Genomic DNA, 27,533 nt, shown 5'->3' with positions numbered 1-27,533 from the left:
AGTCAACACACTTCCATGATGCACCTAAATAAATGTCTACTCTGCTATCACCTTAGTGACGTGTTTTCTCTTCTTCACTACTTTAGGGCATGAAGGTCAGATAAGGTCTTTATCAACGCTTGTTGGTATAGAGTTAACTGAACTATGTCCTTTTCCCTACATTTTGAAGCTGTAATTCACCAAAACTGCCTTGAATTGCTTTCATTCCCGTCTCGATTCGGGCTCCTGCAGTAATGATAGAGATAAATTACATAGGGTTGCAGGGTCATGCAGCAAAAGGGCTACACGGGGCCAATTTCACACAGCTGTAGTGTATACCATAAAAACCTTATTAGAATTGGAAGTGTTAATTAGAGCTTCTGTTGCACTTCTTTAGGACACAATCTAGAAGATGGAATGACTCCACACGAGTCTTGAAATAATGATCATAGCCGTAAGTGCCCCAAGAAATAACAAGCATTGGCAATGCAATAGGTTCCGCATTTACGAGAGTTTGAGATATTGGCATTATAAAGGCCACTAGCTTAAACTCTCACAAATGCGAGACCTATTGCATTTTTCTTCAACGCCTCCATGCCACACTTTCACATGCATGAAGGCTGCATCCCTTTCTTTAAAAAAGCTATGTCTAACAAAAGGTGCGCAGCTACTATTAAACTGAAACCGTGGCATGGGGCCTTTTACAAAGCATCTGTTTGTCAAACAAATGCTTTTTTTTTTTTTAAACCCCATGGCGCAGTTTCATTTTAATAGCGGCTGAGCACCTTTCCTTAGACACAGCTCTTCAAAAGAAAGGCGCACGTGAAAGTGCGGCATGGGGGCTTTGACTACAAAAAACAATTTTGCAGTGCAATAGCTATTGCATTCGTGAGAGTTTAAGCTATTGGCATTTACAATGCCAATAGCTCAAACTCTCCTAAATGCAAGACCTATGGCATTGTAAAGAAGCGGCACCCATTGTCCCGGCTGCTTGGGAAGTGAAAGCTTGCATGTCGTGCTTAATTTAAGGAAAGCACATCATCCCTGCAGTAGGGCAAAACCCATGAAAGAAAATAGTGCATAAAGACAAAATAAAACATGCCGTGCAGCAACAGCAGTAAAAGGGCCAGTCCTCATTGAATGTAATGTAATGTAAGGACACATTTTTAAAGCGCAGCTATCACTCCAAGGAGCATCTTGGCGCTGTGGACCACAGTCAGATGGACTTGGCCGGCAGACTGCTCAAAAACCAGAAAGGCCTGCACACTTATACTAAAGCTTTACAGGCGGTGTCCGTAAGATTGTAAATCCAAGTTTTCAGAGATTTCCTAAACTGGCTCTCCGCGGGGATTTGCCGGAGTTATGGGAGCTGGTTCCACGCCCTAGATCCAATCACTGCAAGGGATTTCGCTCCCTTGGTGACAAGCTTGGATTTAGGGATCGCCAATAGATTCATATTTGAGGACCTAAGATTCCGTGATGGCATATACCGTCTGAAACCATTCGAGAGGTATTTGGGTCCTCGCAGATGGAAGGCCCTGAATGTGATGACAAATATTTTAAACAGGATGCGCTGGTGTATTGGCAACCAATGAAGGGCGTTAAGCGCAGCCGAGGCGGACGACTTCCTCGGCCAGCCAAGGACTAGACGGGCGGCTGCATGTTGGACCAGCCTGTGTAGAACCGATTTATTCGCTCCCACGTACAGGCTGTTACAGTAATCCAACCTAGATGATATAAGTGCAACCGCCACCGTTTGCCTGGCTGCCAATGGAAGAAGGTCAAAGAATTTCCTGAGACCTCTGATGATATTAAAACAGGTGCCAGCCACAGTCACCGCCTGTTGTTCAAATGACAGGGAGTCATCGAACTTAATGCCCAGATTGCGGGCAGTAACAATGGTGTTAGGAGGGACTTCTGCATCCTCCGGCCACCATTGTTTAGGTGAAAACAAGTTTTGCTGTCCAAATGGCAGAATTTCGGTTTTGCCCAAGTTACACTTGAGGTGATTGTTCCTCATCCAATCGAAGGTGGCTGCGAGGCAGTTTTTAAGATTTTCTTCTGCTCCAGGTACCTCGCTATCCAGGACTAGGATTAGCTGAGTATCATCAGCATACGAAATTGTGCTAATCTGGAAGGATGAGATTAGTTTGATCAGGGGGACCATATACAGGTTGAAAAGTACAGGGCTCAAACTAGAGCCCTGTGGCACCCCTGTCTCCAAGGCTTTCTCTTCAGAGCAAAACTCTCCTAGAACGGTGACTTGCTGCCTTTGATTGAAAAAAAATTTCAGCCACTCCAGCACCACTCCTGCTATCCCCGATGTTACCAGGCGGTCTATCAATATGGAGTGCGAGACCGTATCGAAAGCCGCCGATAGAGCGAGTAAAATCAGGACGGCTTTCTTCCCCTGGTCTATGGCGGCCCGCAAGGTCTCCACAGTGAACAGTAGGGCAGATTCCGTCGAGGGCTGGGCCCTGAACCCTGAGTGATTAGTGTGCAGGATATCATTATCCTCCAGAAACTTGGTGAGTTGCTTATTTACGAATGCTTCCATCAGTTTAAATAGTACTGGAAGTAATGAAATGGGACGGCGATTCGAAAGCGTTGTCGGTCTGCTAGAGGTTTTTTCTGTCGGGGCTTTACAGCGGCGAATTTCCATTCCCTGGGAATCTCAGCAGAGGAAAGTGAGGAATTAATTAATATCAGTGTTGTTTTCACACCAAAATCCCATGTACAACTGTCCCACGTGGCAAACTATGCCTATGATATGTCATAAATGGACACTATTTGGTCAGAGTGAGCTGTCAAGCCACCAGAAAAGCCCAACTTAGAGCCCCTCAAACACACACTTACCTGCATTCACATGTTCAGTTATACTACCACAAAGAAGTCAACACAGACACACACAGAGGCTGTTTATCCCCTCCCCACTAACTAAGCAGCACTGCCCATGATTTTGGCTCCACTGAGGGTACCCACATTTACCATCCAGGGATCGGGGTGCAATATAATGATGCTAGACGCTGGAAAGATGCCGAAGGATTTGGTCACGTACTGTGGGCTGGGTAAGCTAACTCACACTCGTTTTAGTGCAAGTTTACACGCAGACTTCTTTTCTTAATGGAGTTTAATTGTTGGTGCGATTTATTTCTTTACATATTTTAATTAGTGCAAGCCCTTGACCAATTACAACCTGGTTTGCCTCGGGATCAGTGAGGCAGCGTCTTTGGAAGATGACAGTCTAAAATGTATGTAGGTGTCAACAACATTTTTCTAGACGAGGTAATATGTTTTGCCATGAAATTCCCCAGCAATGCCACATAAAAAGTAGATTAAGAGAGATCAGATGCCAGTGGCACAAAATTACTGGTAAAGTCTTACTCCTTCTAGGGAAAAGGATGGCAAAGTCTTTGTTCTTTAGAAAGAAACTCATCAATCTGTTGATTCTTCTTTTAATACCAGTCATGTGCCCTAAAGTTTTTTTATAGTATCACAAGCTCTATCATATCAAAGGTGGGGCAATGATTCTGGTGCCCCCAGAATAGTTAGCTACCCCACCAACGAGGACAGGAAATAAGTCATCATCATTGTGGTGAGTTGCAGTTTTGGTGCTACAGAAAGCTTAACCAAAACAAACTTCAGCAAGTGGCTTACTGATCTCTGGCTGACAATAAGAGCAGAGGGAAGAAAGGTGATTGGCCTACAGCTTTACAAAATGTGTGGCTCTTCTGTGTTTTCAGGAGGTTGGTAGGCTGAGCCACTCTTATCAATTTGATTTCAGCCAGAGACGTAATGGCCATTGGGTGTTCATCCAAAATGTAAAACAGTTTCCTTATGCTGGCAGTACATGGTTCTTAAGTTAACAGACCTAGTTGTATAAACCGAACAGTTATGGTCAGGATATTTTGACAGAAAGACATTAAAGGAGTTTTAGGGCCTGATACGAGTGAGACAATATATTAAGTGGAGGTAGGATTTAATTACTTCTTTAATTGCTGTCAAAGAAATGTCTGAAAGATTTACATTTGCCATTAAATGATTTAGTAGATTAGTGGTAATTTCGTCCTGATAAAATAACGATTAGGTGTAGTTACAGAAAGGCTATAATTTGATTGTAGTCTCTGCAGTCAGGATATAAATTCTGAGTACCATGCAACTGACTAAGCAAAAGTACCATCATTTAATTAGCCTTGGAAAAATTGCAGAATTCGCGCCTCACATTAAAAGTAAGGTATTAATTATATTTAATGAGAAAACTTTGAGTTTCTCCATCAGGGAACACCAAACCATGTGTCTAAGAATGTGATCGTTCATTTTCCTAGCCCTACTTAAATCTTTTTGCAGTGTTTAATGAATTGCACAATAATGTATGGGAACGGTTTAGGTTTAACCATTACAATTAAAGAGATTTCTAAATTATTGAACTTAAGACGTTAAAATTCACGTTCTGTCTGAAGAGACTACAGAGCTGGATTCGCAAGGTCTCGCTGCTGAATACAGGCTGGCTCCATGATGGAATTTATACTGCCTTTTTAGGCAACTAATGATGGTTGTCATGTAAATTATTCACAAGAAGATTATAAAATGGTCCAATCGAGTAAGTCTAACGGGTATTTCAGGTATTGGTCATGGGCAAATTGACCTAAAATTGAAACATGTGAAAAAAAGTTCTAATCTGAAATACAAAGCATTAATGAAGTGTAGACGTATACTTATCTTGGAGATAAGTAAACGGAAAAGAGGAGTACCAATCCAAATTCGAGGGTCTTCAATACATACCATTGGCATCATCTTGCCGCACTGAGAGACCACCAGATTTAAATATATTTTTAATAGTTCAGGACATTTGGTCTCATTTTCCAAGGTAGACATGAATCTCGGTCCTTCTGTGAGGCCATCATCACAACAACAAACTCAGAGTCAACATTTTCCAAATAAAGGGCAGCCAAAAGCGACACCTTATATTGCACTATGGGATTGATCTACTAATGTTGAATTGCAGTAGATTACTCCCTTCGCAAAAAGTAAGCAATCAATCATAACTTGTGAGAGAGCGCAATTTGAATGAAAAATATATCTGTACCATATTTACAAGCATATCGCATAAAGGTAGAAGTTGTAACATGAAGTAGCACTTGTAGCGTAAAAGTTAGCCAATGTAACTTAGGTAATAGGAAATGTATATGTATTCACTTTAGAATATGCCTTAGAAAGACCGTATATGTAGTGGTCTAATATAGAAATGTATAGAAATGCTTAAGAACGTTAGAACGTGCTAAAACTGAATATACGTATGTAATTATTAAACGGAGAAAGCTGTGAAATGTAAAGAAAAGAAATGTGCAGACTATATAGCACTGTGTAGAAACGAGAATATAAACGTTGTATTTTATGTAACATGGATTCAAGTATAATTACCGATTCGCTAATTCGATTATATATATATAAATGTGTGTTAAAGGTTATACTGTGTAGAAGAGTTTGTAGGAATGTTAGAAAGTGTGGTCATGTGTGATTTTAACCTAACTGACCAAGGGTTCGCAAGAGCGTAGTCCGCTGTATGTAATTTAGTGGGCTCACAGGAATAGGGGATAGCCTTGATCTGTACGTGCGAGACAAGAGTCAAAGGTCTTGTTAGATTTAAGGTGACAATGCTGGACAAAGTTTATGGCCTAAGTGAGATAAGAGACGCTTGGAATTTGGGTCTTGTTTAGAAATGACCGTTCACAGGATCAAACGAGGTTACGAACACAATCGTAAAGAATGGAGGTCTGTTGAGGTGATAGACTTTGCTCTGAAAGTGTCAACTGGAATGTCAATGAAGTCACCAGCAAGATGACGAAGATGGTGCCTAAGAAGCAAGGTCAACTTAACGGACGACGCGAAGAGATGAAGCTATGGAAAAACCCAAGAATGAGAGCATGTGTAAATGTATATGTGGTGGGCGTCAAGGGGCGTTCCACCCATACTGTGATTGTGTATTTAGGGACAGCACCCCGGGGAGGAGAAGTTAGCGCAGATGGCCTGAAGAGTCAGAGAGAGCAAAGAGCAGAGCTCAAGAGAGCAGTAGGCCGAGGACCCTTAGAGAGCGGATGGGTAGGCAGAGAGGGTACTGTTTCTCGATATAAGTTACCATTAGAGGCTAAGAGAGTTTGAACTTCTTTGGAAGTCAAACTGCTGACACCTTTTTTAGGTAAGGAACTTGCGAAGTAGGGATGTCACCTAGCATAGAGTAGGGACAGATTTAACTTGTTTTTCTCTTTTTGTAGATGACGCAACGGAGCCACTTTGTGTCTATGCTTTTTAATCTGTTGATTCTGGAATTGATTTTAATTGTATTCTTTTGTAGACTTAGATTCTTTAGGGAATTTATGTTCCTTTTAGTTCCTGTATACTTGTTGAATCTTATCCTGAGAGGATTGTATATGCAATTAATTCTGATTTTATATTAAACTTTTGAAACTTTATCAGTCGTAAGTGGTTCTTCAGAGTTGCGTCAGTCCATGGGGTTGATTTAACCTATGTGGGGTTTGTCTTTTACTCAATGACAGAAAATAATCGATCCAAAAGGAAGAATGAGATAGGTATCTAGGTAATCAGAAAAGATATTAAAATCTCATTCCCCGCAGTTGGTAGCAGAGAAAGATGGTTTTCTTCTTGCGGAAGACAACCTAGGTCAGGCTTAGATTACCCCAAGGTCCCTAGTCATCGACGACCAGAAGAAGAATCCCTGCCGAAGAAGGTGCTGACGGTGCGAGAGAAAAGCAGCAGAGTCGGTCGAGAGTGAGTATAAGGGTCATGCGTTGCCAGATTGCGGTGTTTTGTGTTGTACCTGTGTTGTAATGTCAAGCGGAGTTGAATGCCTGTAGTGTGATTGAGGGAAGGTTGTGAGCGCGCGCAACCGGATAAAATCTTAAGATCCAGAGAAGGGCTTAAGTGGTTCGGGTGTATCGAACACCCAGAGTATTTGTCTACCATTGTAAAGGGGGTCATGAAGTACCATTGATCGCCCGAAGGACCGATGATAGGGGGAGTGACAGAGTGAGTGTATGAGTAACGGACGCTGGTCGGACGTTTACTGTGTGTAAGTAACCTATCAGTTAAGGCGAGCGTCTGAAGTGAGAGGAAGACGTCTCGTCAGTTGAGGTGACAATTACAGTTAGACTGTGGACGTACAGTCAAGAAAAGTGATCGCTTGGACGGAAGTAGTCATTTTTCGGCGTATGAATGAAAACGCATGCAAGACCGTGAGACGAGTTGAGAAAGGAGGGGAACTGCTGCAGAGGGGACGAGTGACGTCAGCGTAGAGCCGCGCTGAGATTGGTCGGTCAGCGTAGAGTCGCGCTGGGATAGGCTGGTCAGCGAGAGCCGCGCAGGGATTGGTGTTTTGTCATCGGGAAGTAAATAAGGAAGAGAATTAAAAGGAAAATCGTAAATTTTGAAAATGAAGTGTTTTAAGCGTTTAAGGGCGATCTTTAAGAGAGATAGAGGAAGCTTGTATGCAGGAGAAGAAGCTCTACCAGAAGGCACACCAGCTTATTATATGGCTGTGAATGTAGGGTTACACTCAATACTATGGATCTCCGAGTGGAGTAAGCTAACGGAAGGAAATGAGGAACTGACGTTCCCGAGATACGGGACGTTTAGGATAGAAGCATTGAACCAACTGAAAGCGGTAATGCTCGCAACGAGACCTCTACCGAGGCCAACACAGTTCGAAGCCCTTAGTGCATGGTTTAGAACGGCACACGAAAAGAGCTTGAATAGGCGCCAAGAAAGAGTGAGACGATCGGTAAAAGCAGTGCACGATGCTAAATGGGATGATGAAGCTAAAAAGTGGAGGGTGCAAAAAATAGAAGCAGACAAACTGTTCACAATGCTAGAGACTACGGGAGAAAAGAAACCTCTAGAAGAAGATGAGGATAGCGAGCCGGATGAGGATCTAATAGAGAGGCTATTATTAGATAGACCACCACCGTACAACAGAGAAGCCGAAAGTCCCGAACTACAGCAAGGGGATGGGGCTAGGTGGGGGGAATATAAACCGCTCCCCACATCAGAGTGGGATTCCAAGAAAGGTGAGGAAGTACCTCAATCTAGTCCCGTACAGAGAGTAGTAGGAAGATTTGTGGTCCAGAAGGTGCCAGAAACGCAGCATGCAAGGTCGTATCAATTGCCAGATGCTCTACAAGTACCTGTTACCATAGGTCCTATAGTGTCAATCTACAACCCGGAGGGAGTCCAGCAGGAGGAACAGGCACGATGGGACAGGGAAAGGGCAGAGATGGAGAGTAGGAATAATACGATCAATTCCCAAAGGCAGTTGCTAGGACCAAAGAGTCGGAGTACCACATTGGATTCGGCAACGGGTCCCTGGATAGAACAAGGGGGTCAGAGAGGACAGATGTATCTGAGGGGACCGAAACCGAAAACCTTTAAGGAATTAAGGGAGTATTTGAAAGAATGGGATGCCGCCGAAGAGACTCAGAATAAAAAGTTAGAAACAGAAGCAGAATGGAGAGATCAGGATAACAGGATCCTCTCTCACTGCGGAGCCGGCGAAAGCAGCCCGGAGTGGGAGGGAGGGAGTCAAGGAAGCAAGGGAGATACTTGCCATACCATCAGTGGCAAGAGACAAATGTGTGAAGACAGGAGTACAGGGTGTGGGGGAGTGCCTCGTCTCATCCTTAGTGAGGGAGAACGAAAGACACAGGAGTACCGAGATAGTTTCAGGTGCACTCACCATGCCCCGGGAGAAAACGTGCGACATTGGAGTCACGAGAATATAGAGAGTCGCGAAAGGTCTCGTCATACATCCAGTGATCACGGACGGGATCGCGGGAACATGGAGGATCGTGAAGGACCTTATCGTTTATTGAGTGACACCAGACAGCAAGGGAGTTGCAGTGATATAGAACAGAACGGAGGATCCTATCTTGCATCTAGAGAGACCGAGCCGAAAAGACAGAACGCAGTAATGGGGGATAGAACATTGTTCCACCATACCCCAAGGGAGGATGGGAGAGCTTGGGATCTAGAGAGGTGGGAACAAAGAGAAGCAAGAAGGACGCCTCATAACTCACCTGTACCGAGACGTAGGGCTCGTAGTGGGGGTGAGAGGGATGTATACGAACCACCTAGGAGTGAGGTACTGAAAGCTGAGATAAAAGCAAAACGGCTCGATGTAATGAGTTTAAAATCAGACTTGGATGAAATCATAGACGGCACATTGCCAATGGAAAGGATAGAGCTGTATGATCATGATGAAATACTGTTTATGTCTAAGGATGTTACTCGGAAAGCGAGGTCAGTTCATGAAAAATTATCTGAGTTGGCAGACAGGTATATGATAGACATGTCACGAACTAAAGCTTTACAGGGTAACCATAGGCTAAATTGCACGGATCAAGATCTAGATGAGCGTAGGACGATTGGGCTGAAAGTACACATAAAGGAACTGATCCTGAGTATCAGAGTATGGAGGGATTTAGATAAATGGGAGGAAAGATGGTCTAAGAGGGGATCCGTCAGAAGGAGTACACTTGCGAGGTCCCAAGATGGAGAGATAATGCGAATGGAAGCTTTCCCTTTGCGAGAAATCGCGAACGGAAGCTACGTGCATGTACCCTGGGGTAGGGGGGATTTAGCGGCATTTACCAATTCCTTTCCAAAGCTTAGGGAGAATCCCGTTGAGTGGTACAAACAGGTAGAGAGGTTCGTGAAGATCTCTAAGGTGCTGTGGATCGACTTGAACACCCTGTTTGATATCGTAGTACCCGGAGATTTGTGGACGGCATGCAAACTTAGTGTCGAATGGCCCATTTGTGAACCCGCGAGGGATGCCCAGACGAATGGTCCATCAGAGAGAGTCATGGAAAAATACGAGAGGGTAATTGCATGGTTAAAAGAGAAGGTGCCGGTACAGGACATAGACTGGGTTAAGATAGATCGAACAACTCAGGAACCTAAAGAGACCGTTCACGAGTTCTATGAGAGATTGCTGAAAGCATTCAAACAGTACAGTGGGTTGGATGTGATGGACCCCAAAGACATAGGACAGTTTGTGTCGAAGTTTGTCCTAGGATTGAGGCCAGACATAAGCCTGATGATTCAACAGCATTTGATTTGTTGGCAAAACAAACCTTTAGATGAGATTCTGAGGTATGCAAGGTACTGTAGCGATGAAATAGATTCAAAAGCAAAGAAACTGAAGGAAAAGCTGATGTTGGTACAGATGCAATCAGCTGCAAAGGGTGGACAGCGACAACAGGGAACAGGAACACTAGGAAAGAAACAGAATAATCAAAGCAGAGATGAGGAAGAAAGACCGAGACCGAGGGTAGATATCGCGACACTGAAAAAGACAACGAGGTGCCATCAGTGTAACGAGGTAGGACACTGGAGACGCGAGTGTCCCTATAATGTCGAGACGGGGGAATTAGAACAGGAGGAGGATGAGGTTCAAACCAGCATGGTAAAGGGAACAGTAGTCCCGAAGGGAAAGTTTATCAAAGGGGGGACTCAGGCTCCTCGAGCGCCGTTCCCTCAACCGCCTTGCATTACAAATGGAGGGAAAACCTATAGACAACTGCCACTGTTCGTAGGAGGAGAAGAATGCTACTACGTTGATCCTCTTACGGGGCAACGAGTGAATAGGGAAGACGACTGTACTCTAGGAGCAGCCCTGGAGGTAGACCAGAGAGGACCATACGTAGAAGCTGAGGTGGCTGGATGTCCTACGACCTTTTTGGTAGACACGGGGGCCACTCGATCCACTTTGAGATCGGCGGTAGTCCCAGGTTTGCCAATGTCGGGAGAGACGATTCAGGTGGTAGGAGTCGCAAACAGGAGAATGACGAATCCTCTGACTGAACCAGTGTCAGTGAAGATAGGAAATTACAGTGATGAACATCAGTTTGTGATCTGTGATTCTAGCCCTGTGTGTCTGCTAGGAAGAGATCTGTTGTGTAAACTAAATTGCACAATATATTGCACACCTGAAGGAGTAGAAGTGCAGACTAACGATGATGATGCCGATTTTAAGGTTGTAAACTCGCAGGGATGCGTGGAACTATATCCTACCCTAACGGTGGAGGAGCTTCCACAGGACTTGAAGGAGACAGTGTCAGCTGAGGTGTGGGATTTTACTGGAGAGGAAATAGGACTGATCAAAGGGGTAGAACCGGTAAAGATCATGGTAAAACCCAATGCTGAGTATCCAAGAACCCCACAATATAAGTTGACACCGGAGACAATTGCAGGAATAAAGCCTGTGATCGAATCCATGATTAAACAGGGAATACTGAAGGAGATAGTGGGAAGTCCATGTAACTCCCCGATTATGGGTTTGCAGAAGCCTAGTGGGAAATACAGAATAGTACAGGATCTTCGAAAGATTAATAATATCGTTGTTTCATGTTGTCCAGTGGTACCGAATCCATCAGTAATATTGTTTCAGATACCGTTCCAAGCTGAATGGTTCACAGCGATAGACTTGTGCCAGGCTTTCTTTTCGATTCCTTTAGATGAGGAGAGCCAGTATTTGTTCGCTTTTAAGCTGGAAAATCGCGTTTTAACATGGTGTCGTATTCCCCAGGGGTATACAGAAAGCCCATCGATTTTTAACCAGCTGCTGAAGAAAAATCTTGAAAGTCTAGTACTGCCCAAGAACTCGGTTCTAGTCCAGTACATAGACGACCTCCTAGTGGCGTCAGAAACTGAGGAAGCTTGCAAAGTAGACACCATCACCTTACTAAATCACTTGGCCGAGAACGGACACAAGGTGTCTCCAAGTACATTGCAGTATTGTCTCACCGAAGTGCAATACTTGGGCCACAGGATTGAAAAGGGAAAACGGAAGGTGTCTCCAGACAGAATAGAGGCGATCATGAAAATGAACGCACCTAAAACACAGAGAGAAGTCAGGATGTTTCTAGGCATGGTCGGTTATTGTCGGCAGTGGATAGCCAACTTTTCACTGAAGGCAAAACCTTTACTAAAACTGACGCACAAGGGAGTGAGTGATCCGGTACCATGGGACAAAGATTGTTTGATGGCATTTTTGCAGCTGAGGGAGGACTTGTGTCGTGCCCCGGCTTTGGGAATGCCTGATTACGAAAAACCATTTTTGCTTTACTGCTGCGAAAGAGAAGGTTGTGCTTTAGCAGTTTTGGCCCAGATACACGGAAATGCGCGTAGGCCAGTTGCGTATTTTTTGGCTACATTAGATCCAGTAGCCGCAGCGTTGCCCGGATGTCTCAAATCCGTAGCTGCAATGGGTGTCAGCATTGAAAGATGTGAAAATGTGGGAATGGGACATCAGTTAGTGGTGTACGTACCGCATTCTGTGGAATTGTTAATGACCAGGACTAAGACTCAGCATTTGACGAATAGTAGGCTCACACGCTACGAGCAAGTCATATTGGCTGCTGAGAATGTGACCCTAAAGAGATGCTCTGTCTTGAATCCTGCTACTTTGATGCCACTTCCAAATGATATTGATGATGAAATCTGTACAGATCATGACTGCCTTGATGTGATTGAACTATGCACCAAACCGAGACCAGATATCATAGATGAACCATTGACTGACCCCGATGAAATATTCTTTGTTGATGGTTCATGCGTAAGAGACGATATCGGTCAGCTGAGAGCAGCATATGCAGTTTGTACAATTACCAGAGTTGTGGAAGCCGCTTGCCTGGAAGGAGTACATTCCGCTCAGGTAGCTGAAATTATTGCTTTGACCCGTGCTTGTTTGGCAGGTAACAAAATTCGAGTCACCATATACACCGATAGCCAGTATGGTTTCGGGGTAGTTCACGACTACGGGCAGTTATGGTCTCAAAGAGGTTACATGACCTCCTCGGGTTCTCCTATTAGGAATGGAGAATTTGTGAGATTATTGTTAGAGGCATTACAAGGTCCGACAGCCATAGCGGTTGTCAAATGCGCCGCGCACACGAAGAATACAGACTTTGTGTCGCAAGGTAACCGATACGCGGACGAAGTTGCACGTTATTGTGCAGAACAAGGTTATTCTCACACCAATGTAGAAGTGGGGGGAATACAGGAAAGAACTGAGTTGACTATGTTGTTAGACACTGTAGATACGTGGGACGAATTAAAGTGTGTTCAGGAAAATGCTCCAGATGATGAGAAAAAAGCATGGGAGACAGCTGGATGTATCAAAAGTGAAATGAATTTTTGGATTTCTGCAGATGGGAGAGCAGTTTTACCAAACGAACTTGTTAGTCCAATGACAAGGAGATTGCATGGACCAGCACACATAGGTAGAGATGCTATGGTGAGAGTATTCAGACAAACGTGGTATAACCCGAAGTTTAGAGTAGCGGCAGAAGCAGTATGTCAGCGTTGTGCGATCTGTCAGCAACTAAACGTAGGAAAGAGAACACCAGTTACTTTGAGTCACATAGGGAGGTCTGGGGGGCCTTTCAATAGAATGCAGCTGGATTTCATTGAAATGCCCAAGTGCAATCGACTCAGATATGTCTTAGTGATTGTCTGTATATTTTCCAGATGGGTTGAAGCTTACCCGACACATAGGTGCGATACACTTACAGTAGCAAAATTGTTGCTTAGAGAGTTGATACCGAGGTTTGGGGTGCCATCCTCTTTGGAATCGGACAGAGGAACTCATTTCAACAGCGAAATAGTGAAGATGCTATGTTCAGCCTTGAGTATTGACCAGAAGCTCCACTGTAGTTATCGACCAGAAGCTTCGGGGATTGTAGAGTAAATCAACAGCACAATTAAATCCAGACTTGCCAAAGTTTGTTCATCGACATCTCTGAGTTGGCCTGATGCACTTCCATTGGTTCTTATGAGCATACGTAGCACACCCGATAGAAGAACAGGTCTCTCTCCACACGAAGTGCTAATGGGAAGAGCTATGAGATTGCCATCGGTTCCGACTGCAGCATTGTTGAACATCACAGACGATTTGATCTTGGACTACTGCAAGGGACTATCTGATGCCATTCATTCTGTGTCCCTCCAGGTCCAGGCTGCAGAGGTTCCATCAGCACAAGACTTGTGCCATGACTTGTGTCCAGGGGACTGAGTCCTGGTGAAGAAGCATGTCAGGAAGAACTGTCTAGACGCACGCTGGAGAGGACCGTTCCAAGTCATACTAGTTACGAACACTGCAGTAAAGTGTGGAGGCTTGCCCAACTGGATACACGCCTCACACACCCGAAGAGTTCCAGCACCTCTGGAAGAAACAGCTCCTCTCTCGGATGAGAATCCAGCAGAAAGCGGAGAAGCCACAGAGGGGGAAAGTCAAGCTGTAGAGGTGATTGAAGAGGCTGAGCCTGTGTCGGAACAGGCTGACGATGGTCAGGACACCAGTGAGACCGAAGTCGCCTCAGAAGAGGAAAGTAGCTGGGAGTTCGAATCAGATACCGAACAAGCTGCAAGTGATCAAGAGACGAGTCCAAGAACAAGGAGCAGGAGGACAAGGAATGGAGAAGTTAGTTGGCCGGAAAGAAGGAGAAGGTCAACCTTGAGAGCAAATCCAGAGAGCACCCTTGTCCCGATCTCTGAAGATTCAGAGCCAGACGAAGAAGCTACGGATTCAGGCTCTGAGAGTCCGAGAAGATCAAGAAGGGTACGTGTGCCCTGCAGAAGGTACGCCACCCCAGAGTGGACTTATCTAGCAGATGTCTTGGGGACAGAGATCTGGGAGAGTGAGAGAAGTGCAAGTGATCAATCTCGATCCATTTGTGGCAGTGGAGATATGGATGTTGACGCCTGGAATCGAGACTGAGGGGTTACTGACTTTCACACTTCCCATTCCCCTTTACCTAAGTCGGATCAAAGACCTAGTGCTAAATCGATTAGAGTTTCCGACTTTTGGTCATCAAATACCAGCACAAGAAGAAAAAGTCATTCGTTTAGAATTATTGGAACATGTTATTAGAGCTGCAGGTACGAGGATCATTGTAGATGCATAAAGACTTTTTGTGTTTAAGCTATAAAGAAGAAGATAACCTAGCGCCGAGTGGAAAGAAGAATAAAATTAGGGATTACATTTAGAGGACGGAGAAGGGTTAGGGTTGTCTATTGCTGAAGATAAAAAGACATTGTTATGAAAAAGAGACTTTTTATTGCTAAAGAGCGCTTCACAGACTGAGAAAGCAAACAAAGCAAGACAAAGACTTGAAAAGAAACTTTTCTTCGAAAAGGAAAGAGCTACGCTGTTTTGATAACATGGAGAATGGCAACCCAAACCGAAAAGCCAAATGCATAATAGGTACACTAATAGCAGTAGTAATTTTTCTCATTATTACAGTAGTTACCACATCGTACATGGTAGGACATGCAAGTGAAAAAGAAACCACAGATGTAAACCCTGTAACGACTTTGAAACCTGCTCTTGTTGGGAAGAAGGAGGAGAGCAATGTCATCCGTGAAAAGACGTTACTGGCAGATGAAGCTCGTAGGTTACACGTAGACGAGTCGCAGGGAAATTTTAGATCAAACGCATATGCCAAGCTATTGTATGAGTATATTGATGCCATGGAGGCCAAAGATTGTTATGTGTGCATGCAATTGCCGGCTTCCGTAGATGAAGGCATCAGATATCACCATCTCCCACTGACATATGGGATAACATGTAGTTTATTGCTCAGTATATTTTATGGTAGAGAAGGGTTCGAGTACTACTTTTCAAATTATGATTCGGTACTGCCTGAAGTCCCGAATTATAAACAAATGAATAAGTGGGACTATTATAAAAAGGAAGATAGATTAGCCAAATTCTTTCTTCCTTGGGATACATTAGATACTTCATATGCACGCAGAAATAATCTGACTTGCAAAGTGTCAGAGGTAGAGAAAAAGTTCATAGGACAGGTAGATGACCGGTACAGAAGGCAGAAGATTCTAAAAATGTCAGGACAGTGGAAAACAGATTGGACAGAAGAAGAAAAAGCACACAAGAAGAAGGGTAGCAATGGTCCAATAGCTTTGGATAGAACGCAGAAAGGAAAGTTATGTTTAACTCGAAGCAAGACGTATTATGAGAGTGTATTTGTAGGTGAAGTTAATTGCGAACATGCTTTTCGATTCGAATACTATACGAAAGATTTTATGAAAGGGATGCAAGCGATTCCTAATGTATATTTTGTATGTGGAAGAAATGCCTATGTAAAACTGCCTGACAATTGGTATGGTTCGTGTTACTTGGCAATTGTCTTCCCCAAAATATATCATGCAAAGGATTTAGCGATCATAGAAGGAAAGGCTTCGACAAGAGCGAAAAGGGAAATAGGAGATGCTGAAGTAGTTGGAGACATATTTGGAGCAATGTTTCCTATGTTAGGTTTGATACTTAACGATGTTAAGATCAGGAGACTAGCTACGGTTGTAGATAGATTGTCTGCAAGTACTGCAAGGTCATTGATGCTAGTAGAAGGAGAGATGCAGTCGATTAGGGCAATGGTTCTTCAGAACCGTCTTGCTTTAGATGTTCTGCTAGCAAAAGAGGGCGGAGTCTGCAAGGCTTTGAAGGTCCAAGAATGCTGTACTTACATTCCAGATAATTCAAAACCACTTGAGAAAGTCATACAAAACATTACACAGATACATCAAGAAATCGAAGATTTAACAAGGGTAAATGTTTGGGAAAAAGTAGGTCATGGAGTAGGAAAGGTTGGAAGTTGGGTTGCCAACCTTGGTAAAAGTGTTGTGTGGTACATATTGAAACCTGTTTTAATAATATTGATTTGCATAATTACATTGTTGGGGTTAGTGAAACTGTATAAATGGTATAGGTCGAACCGGTTACAAAGATCCATGAGAGAGCAAGAAAGGAGATTAGCTGCTTTACAAGATCAACAGTATAAAAGTTTAAGAGCTCTCGAGACGATAAAAAGAGGGAACCTTGTAACTAGTTCTGTGTAAAGTGTCATTCAAATTGATATTAGTGATGACCCCAGAGGTCATCAAAGGGGGGAACTGAGAGAGCGCAATTTGAATGAAAAATATATCTGTACCATATTTACAAGCATATCGCATAAACGTAGAAGTTGTAACATGAAGTAGCACTTGTAACGTAAAAGTTAGCCGATGTAACTTAGGTAATAGGAAATGTATTTGTATTCACTTTAGAATATGCCTTAGAAAGACCGTATATGTAGTGGTCTAATATAGAAATGTATAGAAATGCTTAAGAACGTTAGAACGTGCTAAAACTGAATATAGGTATGTAATTATTAAACGGAGAAAGCCGTGAAATGTAAAGAAAAGAAATGTGCAGACTATATAGCACTGTGTAGAAACGAGAATATAAACGTTGTATTTTATGTAACATGGATTCAAGTATAATTACCGATTCGCTAATTCGATTATATATATATAAATGTGTGTTAAAGGTTATACTGTGTAGAAGAGTTTGTAGGAATGTTAGAAAGTGTGGTCATGTGTGATTTTAACCTAACTGACCAAGGGTTCGCAAGAGCGTAGTCCGCTGTATGTAATTTAGTGGGCTCACAGGAATAGGGGATAGCCTTGATCTGTACGTGTGAGACAAGAGTCAAAGGTCTTGTTAGATTTAAGGTGACAATGCTGGACGAAGTTTATGGCCTAAGTGAGATAAGAGACGCTTGGAATTTGGGTCTTGTTTAGAAATGACCGTTCACAGGATCAAACGAGGTTACGAACACAATCGTAAAGAATGGAGGTCTGTTGAGGTGATAGACTTTGCTCTGAAAGTGTCAACTGGAATGTCAATGAAGTCACCAGCAAGATGACGAAGATGGTGCCTAAGAAGCAAGGTCAACTTAACGGACGACGCGAAGAGATGAAGCTATGGAAAAACCCAAGAATGAGAGCATGTGTAAATGTATATGTGGTGGGCGTCAAGGGGCGTTCCACCCATACTGTGATTGTGTATTTAGGGACAGCACCCCGGGGAGGAGAAGTTAGCGCAGATGGCCTGAAGAGTCAGAGAGAGCAAAGAGCAGAGCTCAAGAGAGCAGTAGGCCGAGGACCCTTAGAGAGCGGATGGGTAGGCAGAGAGGGTACTGTTTCTCGATATAAGTTACCATTAGAGGCTAAGAGAGTTTGAACTTCTTTGGAAGTCAAACTGCTGACACCTTTTTTAGGTAAGGAACTTGCGAAGTAGGGATGTCACCTAGCATAGAGTAGGGACAGATTTAACTTGTTTTTCTCTTTTTGTAGATGACGCAACGGAGCCACTTTGTGTCTATGCTTTTTAATCTGTTGATTCTGGAATTGATTTTAATTGTATTCTTTTGTAGACTTAGATTCTTTAGGGAATTTATGTTCCTTTTAGTTCCTGTATACTTGTTGAATCTTATCCTGAGAGGATTGTATATGCAATTAATTCTGATTTTATATTAAACTTTTGAAACTTTATCAGTCGTAAGTGGTTCTTCAGAGTTGCGTCAGTCCATGGGGTTGATTTAACCTATGTGGGGTTTGTCTTTTACTCAATGACAGAAAATAATCGATCCAAAAGGAAGAATGAGATAGGTATCTAGGTAATCAGAAAAGATATTAAAATCTCATTCCCCGCACTTGCCATCTTCAGCCTCCAGAATATTAGGAGGGAGAGAAGGCCAGGTCTTCAACTCTTGACCTTGAGAATACGGTTTAAAGACCAAGGTAACTACCCTCACAGACTGCTGTAGGTGCTTACCTCGAGGAATGGACTCAGCACGTGCCAATGCCTCTTAATTACTGTGATTCGTGTATTTTCTGCACTGGTGAACTGTGGTGCGTTGCTGGAGATTTGGAAGATACCTACAACCTTTACTTCTCCATGCACCACTGGGCTTCGCTCACCAACCAATTGCTGTCCTTCAACTCATTGAATCCTCACACTCAACTACCTACTGCACTGAACATAAAAACACTGGGGTAGTGGAAGTGGCCCTCTCTAAGCTGTGACTTAATGGGTGGCACCTACAGCCAGAGAAGGTTTGACTTGCTAGTGCAACCGGCAAGATTTTCTAGGCTGGGATGCAACAGGCAGGTAATTCTCACATATGACTAAATCTAATAATACCTGGTGCCTGAGGGATGGAATCACTGAGTGTGAGAAAATCAGGCTTCAATTTTTATCGATCAGCATACAAAAGGTAAATGACAAGAGTGTACACCTGCTAGAGGAACGAAGTGTAACTACATATGCATTATATAAAGCATCCATAAAGGCTGATTTGAGTAGTGGCGTAAGACAGGGTCCTGTAGCCCCTGCAGTGTGGGGGGTCCCAAGCTTCAGGAGGCCCCCTCAGCACAGTACCCTGGCCGGAGGCTCCAGATCGAGTCCGGAGGGGCCCCTCCAAGTACCTTGCAGGGGGACCCCCTCAAGTTTTGTTACGCCACTGTATATGAGCAAATTTCCGTCGATCACTTAATGGTTAGCAAGGGGAGAGGCAAAGGACGTAGACTTAACAATATTTATTTTGTTCCCTGCATCTTGCACTCTATGATAGAATTAATATTAGAAACTATCCTTCTGTGATGAAGTACAGCTGGACTGGCCGTAGCGGGCACTGGGAATTTCCCCGGCGGGCTAAAGGGGTGGGGGACGGTTTTATGGCCGCAGCGGGCTGCTTTTCTTACAGGGTGGTTTTGAAGCAGTGCTGCAAAATCGGCCCTCTGTAACAAAAGAGGAAGCAGTGCTTAGCTGCTAACAACCCCCTCCCCTCCAGTTCCCAGTGCCGGTGGAGAAGCAACCTACCAGGGCTGGTTGCTGTTCCCAGTCCGGCCCTGATGAAGTACAACGGTAACAAAAGATGTAGGGGCTTATTTACAAGTCCCTTGTACCGAGGGTGCATCACTTTTTCCCATTGTAAAGGTGACAGACCAGCGGTGCCAGGGGCTTGTAAATAATCCCCTTTTGTTATAGATGCATGAGCAAATGTGCTTTATATTGCATGGTCCACTGGGCAACGTCCCTTAGCATCAGGTCATTAATAAATTAAAATTGAACTGGCTGCCAGAATTGAAATTGGTACTCGCACGGTGCCTGCCATATCAAACAGTTCAGTGCTTTTTAAACCATACAACTCTAAAATTAAATGGTAGACGAAATTGGAATAGATAATTCATTGTTCTTAATAAAATACTCTGCAATAGCCACAATAATATCTAGAAGTGAGGCGTAAACTAATGTATACACTGAAATTATTCTACATATTAAATTGTTGTATAAAAAGCATTGGTATTCATTTTTTAGTTTCAAATAGCCAATATCAGTAGCATACATCAAATAATATGTGTAGGACCAGTTTGTATAACCTGCAAGTGAAGAAAATGTATGCACAAAAAAGACCTTACGCTCATTTGTAATTATGCCTGATAGTTTTTCTCCACACTGTTGTGTGATACAGATTTGTATATTTGATTGTCACATCTTCCACCTTTTCAATTCATTTGTTAATTGTTTGTATTTTAAACTTTTTTGGGCGACCTGAGGCACAATATTTCTTTTTATTTATTTATTTTATTTAAAGAGTTTTATATAGAGCTGGCTAGACCCGAAGGAATCAGAGCGCTTTACATGAGTTTTAACAATGTAAAAGAACAAGATCAACAATTACACATTACATCAAAAAAATAATCAATACATTAGGAGAGGAGAGAAAGGAGAGAGAAAAGTAGTGGAGGGGGGAAGGGGAGGTGAGAGAGGGGGGATAAGGGAAGGGACAACAGGAGAGACGAAAGGAAGTCTGTCTAAAGACCGACTGGGTAGGTGATGACCAAGGAGGGAATCCGCAGCGCATCTCCTCTATAGCTAAACAAGGTAGCTCCATCGGGCATCAAGACAAAATAGCTCGGTCTCAAGTGGCGAGGGAAGAAGTTCACAGAAAAACAGGGTGGGGACAAAGGGCAAGGGCAGGTGACGGCAAAGGACAGAGGCTGGAAAGAGTAGAAACGGAGAGGGGTGGGGAGGGGGAAGGGAGAGGGGGGAGATAAGGTCAGGAGAGACGTGGGAGCATTTGTTCAAAGTCTGGCTGGGTAGGTGATGGTCAAGGAGGGAGTCCAAAGTCTATCTCCCCTTTAGCTAGCGAGGTAGGTCCACCAGGAATCAGACAAAACTAGCTAGGTATCAGCTGTCTAGGGAAGTAAGCAGCGTAAAAGTCCTGATGGGTGGGCTGACGGGGAAGAAAACGAGACAAATGTCCGTCAGCAGCGGGGAAGAAAACGAGACAAATGTATGTGATCCGGCTGGGTAGGTGACGGCCATAGCGGTGTGCCAGGGCCAGTCTCCCCTATAGCTGTCGGTGCAGCTCCACCGGGAAGCGGCCATGTATGCGTTTAGGGCTCCGCCAGAGAGGAGTGAGGATCGGGAGGGGATCAGAAGGCTAGAAACCAAAGACGGTTAGTAGGAGCTGGTGAGGATGTTAAGGTAGGATAGCGCAGGCTAGACCCAGAGGTATCAGAGTGGTTTACATAATGACACAGCGAGTTACAAGTAAAAAAAAAAAATTTCACAGTAGTTACTTAATGGGTAAATAAACAATACAGGAGTAAATTAGCGAACTCGGGTCAGGATAGGAAAGACCAGGGACAGCAGGTAATCCACAGGGAGGAGACAGCAGTGGGGAAGAAAACGAGACAAATGTCCGTGAACCGGCTGGGTAGGTGACGGCCATAGCGGTGTGCCAGGGCCAATCTCCCCTTTAGCTGTCGGTGCAGCTCCACCGGGAAGCGGCCATGTATGTCTTTAGGGCGCCGCCAGAGAAGATTGAGGATCAGGAGGGGATCAGAAGGCTAGAAACCAAAGACGGGTGGTAGGTGCTGGCGAGGATGGTAAGGTAGGAGAAGGAGTGTGGTTTTTGTAGCCATCTTAGAGTCGGGCACGTTGAGTCTATTAGTCTCCATGGCTCAGAGCCTAGTTCTAGTTGCCACCAGTTCTAAAGTTGGTTGAAAAACACAGTGCCAAAAATCCTGGAAGAAACATCAGGACCCTGATCTCAGAGAGGCGGCTGGAGGGGGGCCAGTGTAGCATTCTCAGGCAGCAGCGGTGATCTGGGATTACAAGACACTTCTGTGAGGCGCTGGGTGTGTGCTGTTCTATGTTCGGCCGGTGAGGGCCAGCAGCACTGGAAACCCAGCTCTGAGACCCATGGAATGGGTGGATCGGCTGCCATGTACCGGGCCGCAGGTGATAGCATGGGGAGCAGCAGCGTGAATGCTTCCGGGTAGATTGACTAGACGTCATATGCACAGGCTAAGTTGTAGAGCCATGGGAGCTGCCATTCTGATCGTCTTGAACTTCATGAGAGGAGCATGAAGTGCACGCCTAGTATGGTTTTGGTAGGGTTTACAGTTTGCCACAGAAACTTGTGAAAGTGAATTAAGAGTGGAAATGCTGTGCAAGTATTAAACAGGCTCCTCTGCAGTAGTGAATGGAGTTTGACAGGAAGCGGTCTACTGGGGTCTATGCACCAATCAAGGGCCATGCCATTGGGCCAACAACTCACAGGCAAAGATTCAGACTTCATGACATCATGCATCAAACCATATCAGGAAGTTCGTGCACAACAAAATGTGCAAGGTAAAGCAAGAATGCATTTCTAGTTCATTCATTAAAGGATGATTCTTAAAATATGTAGGAATTCCAATGCATATGATGAGATTCCTTCAGTGAGTGCAGTAGGAGTACAGAAGAATGTCCAAGTAGAGATTGCAAATAGAAGCACAACCTGTAGTAAGTTAATACATCCATCTGTGAAGAAAGAAATGGGTGGTATGTTTTTCATTTATTCCAGTTTTTGAATACTACACAAAACTTCAATAATTCCATTCTGAGAGTACGAAGGCCGCACCAAAGCATGAACTACAGAACAGCATCCCAGGTAACCATTAAAATACTGCAAAAAACGTGTTCTAAATCTGTCCGCCAAAATAATTCACGTTGTTCCAAATGAACCTCCACACCTGGGCGGGACAATAGAAGCCTGCAGCTTTGCCATTCATGGAAACCCAGAATCATTACCATGACCTTGCTAATTCTTTTCAGTTAGACGCTTGCAGGGAATAAACTGGAACATTTACGACAGTACCCATCCAAAACAAAGGCACAGTGATTTAGGCCTTCGGTTTTGCACTTGTGTGTTAGCATTCAAAACGAGGCTCTTGGAAGCGAAAGGAATAAATAACATTTTCTGCAGAGGAACATTTTATTTGAGTGAAAATATGGTTAGAGACAACATCTCAGATATCCAGATGGGAGCTAGGGTAGAAATCACACATCAACCGATGGTGTACGTTTCTTGCATACTATGCCAGTGTCTTGATATATCATTTACATTGTTCTCCTTGAAGCAAAGCTGCTGCTTGTGCGTGCACAGCACTTTGCATGCCTCTGACTTTCTTTCAGCTACTGCTTATACTTTGTAATGAAGGACACCTACACCGACAGGAGTACCACTGATATCTCTCCATGATAGGCTACCCCTGGGCGAGATAATCAAACGCTTCCGTTCATCATCCAGCCCTGTCTTTACTCTAATCTCCAATGCTGCGCTGAACGGACATCAATTGCTTAGGACAGATCCTGGTTCACAACTGTTGGGCCAGTTTAGGCTGACCTGGAGGCCACTACTCCACTCAGCAATGCTTAACCGTAAGTTCTTCCCCAATACCCCAAAGACAAAGCTTTGACTTGGAGGACCTGGTATCAGAAGCCACCATACATCTGGGTGGAACTACAGGAGTACACATTCCATTTTTTGACATCCCCAAGTGTGACACTAACGGCGGTCACTTACATTAATTCCAATTCGAAATATTCAAGTCTAGCAATTCTTCTGCTGCTCTGCAGCCGCCCCCCCCCTTTTTTTTAAACTGCAATCACTGGAGCTTATCATTTAGCATCTCCCATTGTCCTGAAGGATCTCTCATCAATATGTGTGCAAATGTATCAAACATATGAATTATATTTTGCCCTGATGAAGAACTTGTAAAGCAAACTAAAAGGGCTGAAACAGCAACATCTTCTAGACACACAGATCGATGATAGGCATCTTTATGGCATTTTCTGTACAAGGAAATGTAATACTTCAGAACAATTTTTTGTATGAACTGATGAGTTCTTTAACTGCTGAAAAAAACAAGGGATATTTGTATACCACACACCATGCACTTGACACTGAGCACCACGTTGCCAGGCACTTTTCTGAATTACATTAACATCATTCCACTGCTGTATGACACATTGATTGCCTTTTTGCGTAACAACCATTGACTCGGATCAATAAAATATTTAATGAGACTTCACATCTGTTGTTTCCAAAAACACTGTTGAGCCCCAATGAAATACTTTAGGAAAGATTGGATGTTGCATTCGAGATCCCCATCTTCTAAATCACTTTAGATCATCACTGAGCTGAGAGAGGAAAACAGTACCATTTGCCACACTGCAACAGAGGTGTCCAACAGCTGTTAGTATACAACTACCATATAAAGATCAAGAGAGGGAAGAAAGAGGGAAACAGGAGGTTGAGACTCACCCTCCAGTATACAATGTAGCAATCAAAAGAGAGTCAACCTTGGATTGTGTGAAGGAAGCCCACTCCTTCTAGGAGAAAAACCCTTTTTCTTAAAAGGAACCCTCACTCACTGAATGTTATTCAGTGACATGCCTTTACCTTACAAGGGACACCTTTTTCCTTACAAGGGAGCACTTTTTAAGGCAACGAATGTGAGATCTATATGAAGGGGTAGTTAAAATATGATCATCGTATTTAAGGCTAAGGAGTGATAATAACTCCATTCAACCCGTCTTCCCCAGTTTTTAATCTTGCCCGATTGACCCCGAAATAGACATTGTTATGAGCACCATCTAGGCAATTTAAACCATCACTTCATACAGATCCCACACGCTTTGACTTAAAAAGTGCTCCCTTGTAAGGTAAAAGGTTGTGGCACGCCCCTTTCCTCAGGGCATCGTGGGAAAAGTTGATAATGAAGGATGTCACTGAATACAATTCAATGAGTGAGAGTTCCTTTTAAGTAAAAGGGTTTTTCTCCTAGAATGAGGGAGCTCCTTTCGTATGAATGAAGTTATGCACTTACCACCCAAAAACATGACACACTAAACGGACGATGTAGTTTGCAATTAATGCTGGCCACATTTCATGCCACAGTGAACTACATAAGTTCAGCAAACTGCCTCTTCGGTTGCAAAAGGTGAGCCCACAGTGGGAAAATATGCAAACAAACTTGCAGTAAGACAGTAGCTGCATTACCCCTGAACATGTTAGCACTGCCTTTTATGGTAAACTCAAAAGCAAAGGGTGTCACCTGACCTGCCAAACTCAGTAACATTATTACAGCATGGTGTTTCTAACGGAATTAGCCCCACACTGTAATTGCTGACAGAAAAACGAAAGTGGGATTATATTAATATTTGAAGGAGAAGTAAACCTAGACAGTGCCACAGACCTCAAGCACATTAATGACCTAAATTCAGAAGCATCCATTCGATCTTGTCTTTAATTTCTTTACTACATTTTGAAGAGATATGTTTTCTGTATAAAAAGCATCTTCATGACTGAGCGACATCAAAAGCAAATGAATATTTCCTCTGAACGAAGAATCTACGCCCATACACCCAGTTACACAACATGAGCGCTCTTCGAATCGCCGTGGAGAGAAACAACGTGTATTTCAAGTCATGAATATCCCACCTTTGTCCCGTTTCTGGTATAAAAAGTTTGCCCAGACCTGTCTGTATGATATTACTTATAGAGTTGTTCGTCGCATTTTAAACCCAGTACTACTAGTACCAAAATTCAAAGAACTGACGCTGCTGAACTCAGTAAAATTCCAAATAAATGAAACAACTTGCGTGTTTGTGAGCCTCTATAACCATAACATTGCACAGTATTTTTTTAAGAATGTACACTAGACCTGGCCGCACACTGACACCCTTTAATAAGCTTTAGGAAACATCTTGGGACACGCCCCTGTGAACCTATTCAAAATGTTTGTTCAAGGCTTGTAACAAACTAAAGAATAATACAGAAAAGCGGATATACATGTGCTAACGTTCGCATTACAGAATAGCTCTCTGTCAAAAACGAGGGTGGGACAGCCCTGCACGGGACAGCGCCATGGTCTGGGCTTCCGAGCAGTGCAGAGAGAGGTCTCCCTCTCGAGGTGCCAGCATTCCTGCGGGAACCACCCGAGCACCCACGGGGCTGCCCCGCCAGAAAGACTGCAAATTCCTGCCGCTGCCTAGGGCCATCATACTCAAATGCGCAGAGCCAAGGGGGGTGTGTGTGCCCCGGTGTGCAGCTCAGTGAGGCTGCGTTGGTGTCACGCCCCGGATGCTGGGCCATCTCACCTGCATGCCCCCAGCCCCGGCTGGTCATCTGGAAAAGAAGCTACGATCAACCCCTGAGCATCTGCAGTGACCGCTTCACATGAGCACATGGGGTGAAACACACCGCCCAAAACAACCCCCTTCACACCTGAGAGCCCCAGCAACTTCCAAACATGGAGTGCAGGGGCAGCCGGGCAGGGCACTGGGTGGCAGGTGTGCACTGGTATCCCCATCCCACGCCCCCCTGCCACCAGGGCAGCATCAGCCCCGAGGCCGCCCCGTAGATCCTGGGCAGGGGGCACCGGCGGAGGCGAGCCCGCCCCGTCCGCTTACCTCCAGCAGGGCTCCGATCTTGTTCTGCTCCAGGTAGCCTTGGATGCGGGTCTGCTGCTGAGAAGCCATCGGAAGCTCCGCTCGGACACCTGTCGAGAGACCGGGCTCCTCAGCCGAAGCGGCGGGGGCTGCTAGCCCTGCTCCACGCGCCAACAGGGGCCAAGGGTAGCGCTGTTCAGCAATCCGGGGATTACCCCAAAATGTAATAGGGCCGGAGCTGGGATGATCTGCCCGCGGTGGTGGCCTCCCCTCGGCTCACTCCGCGCTCTCCCGCAGCAGGCAGCGCGGGCTGTGCATGGTGCCAGATCCGGCCGGGCTTGCTGTGCTCGCCCCGGACTCCTTGGTTACAGAAATAACAACATCCCGGGCTTCCTCCGGCGGCTCTGACACTGCTCTCGCAGCCGCGGCCGGCGGTGGAGCTCGCACTGGGCTGCAGGACACTTCCTGATTGGTGATCTCCGGGCGAGCAGCTCCCCCGGCCGCGCACCGCCGCCGCTGTCAATTGGGCGGCAGCTTTGCTTGGTCCCCAGGTCCGCTCAGGTAACCCTGCTAAGAGAGGAAGGTGTTCTTTCTAGGAGCTATGTATAATGCAGCGAGGAGGCGGGCTCACACTGCCCCAGTCTCTGAAGTGTGCAGCATCCAGCTTCCCTCTGCACCTGAACCTCTGCCGGAAGGATGGCTCGACGCCTCTACCTTTAGGAAGACACGGACAATGGCTACTCTTTTATTCTTGCAAATAGCCAGGCACACTAAATTCAAATGAGACACGGGATGGACACTGCCGCGAGATCGGACTTGGCACGTGCTTTTAGTTCCTTTGTATTTTTCTGGGCGGAGTGCACCCCTGTGCATCCCGTGTTGTTCTTTGGTATTCAAACAAACAGGAGCA

General features: G+C 44.6%; 1 protein-coding gene across 1 annotated transcript in view; it reads right to left on the bottom strand.

Annotated features, from left to right (window-relative positions):
• C4_1H8orf34 (chromosome 4_1 C8orf34 homolog) overlaps positions 1-27,159 on the bottom strand; it is a 984,673-nt gene extending 957,514 nt beyond the window's left edge. The window contains exon 1 of the mRNA XM_086965849.1: positions 26,645-27,159. Coding sequence (XP_086821975.1) covers positions 26,645-26,713 — 69 coding nt within the window. The 5' untranslated portion in view covers positions 26,714-27,159. The remainder of the gene's footprint in view (positions 1-26,644) is intronic.
• Between the last annotated feature and the right edge of the window lie 374 nt (positions 27,160-27,533).

Source organism: Lissotriton vulgaris, chromosome 4_1, assembly GCF_964263255.1.
Source record: "Lissotriton vulgaris chromosome 4_1, aLisVul1.2, whole genome shotgun sequence".
NCBI lineage: Eukaryota > Metazoa > Chordata > Amphibia > Caudata > Salamandridae > Lissotriton > Lissotriton vulgaris.
The sequence above is the reverse complement of the archived record's forward strand: the minus strand, read 5'-3'. Positions and strand labels throughout refer to the sequence as shown.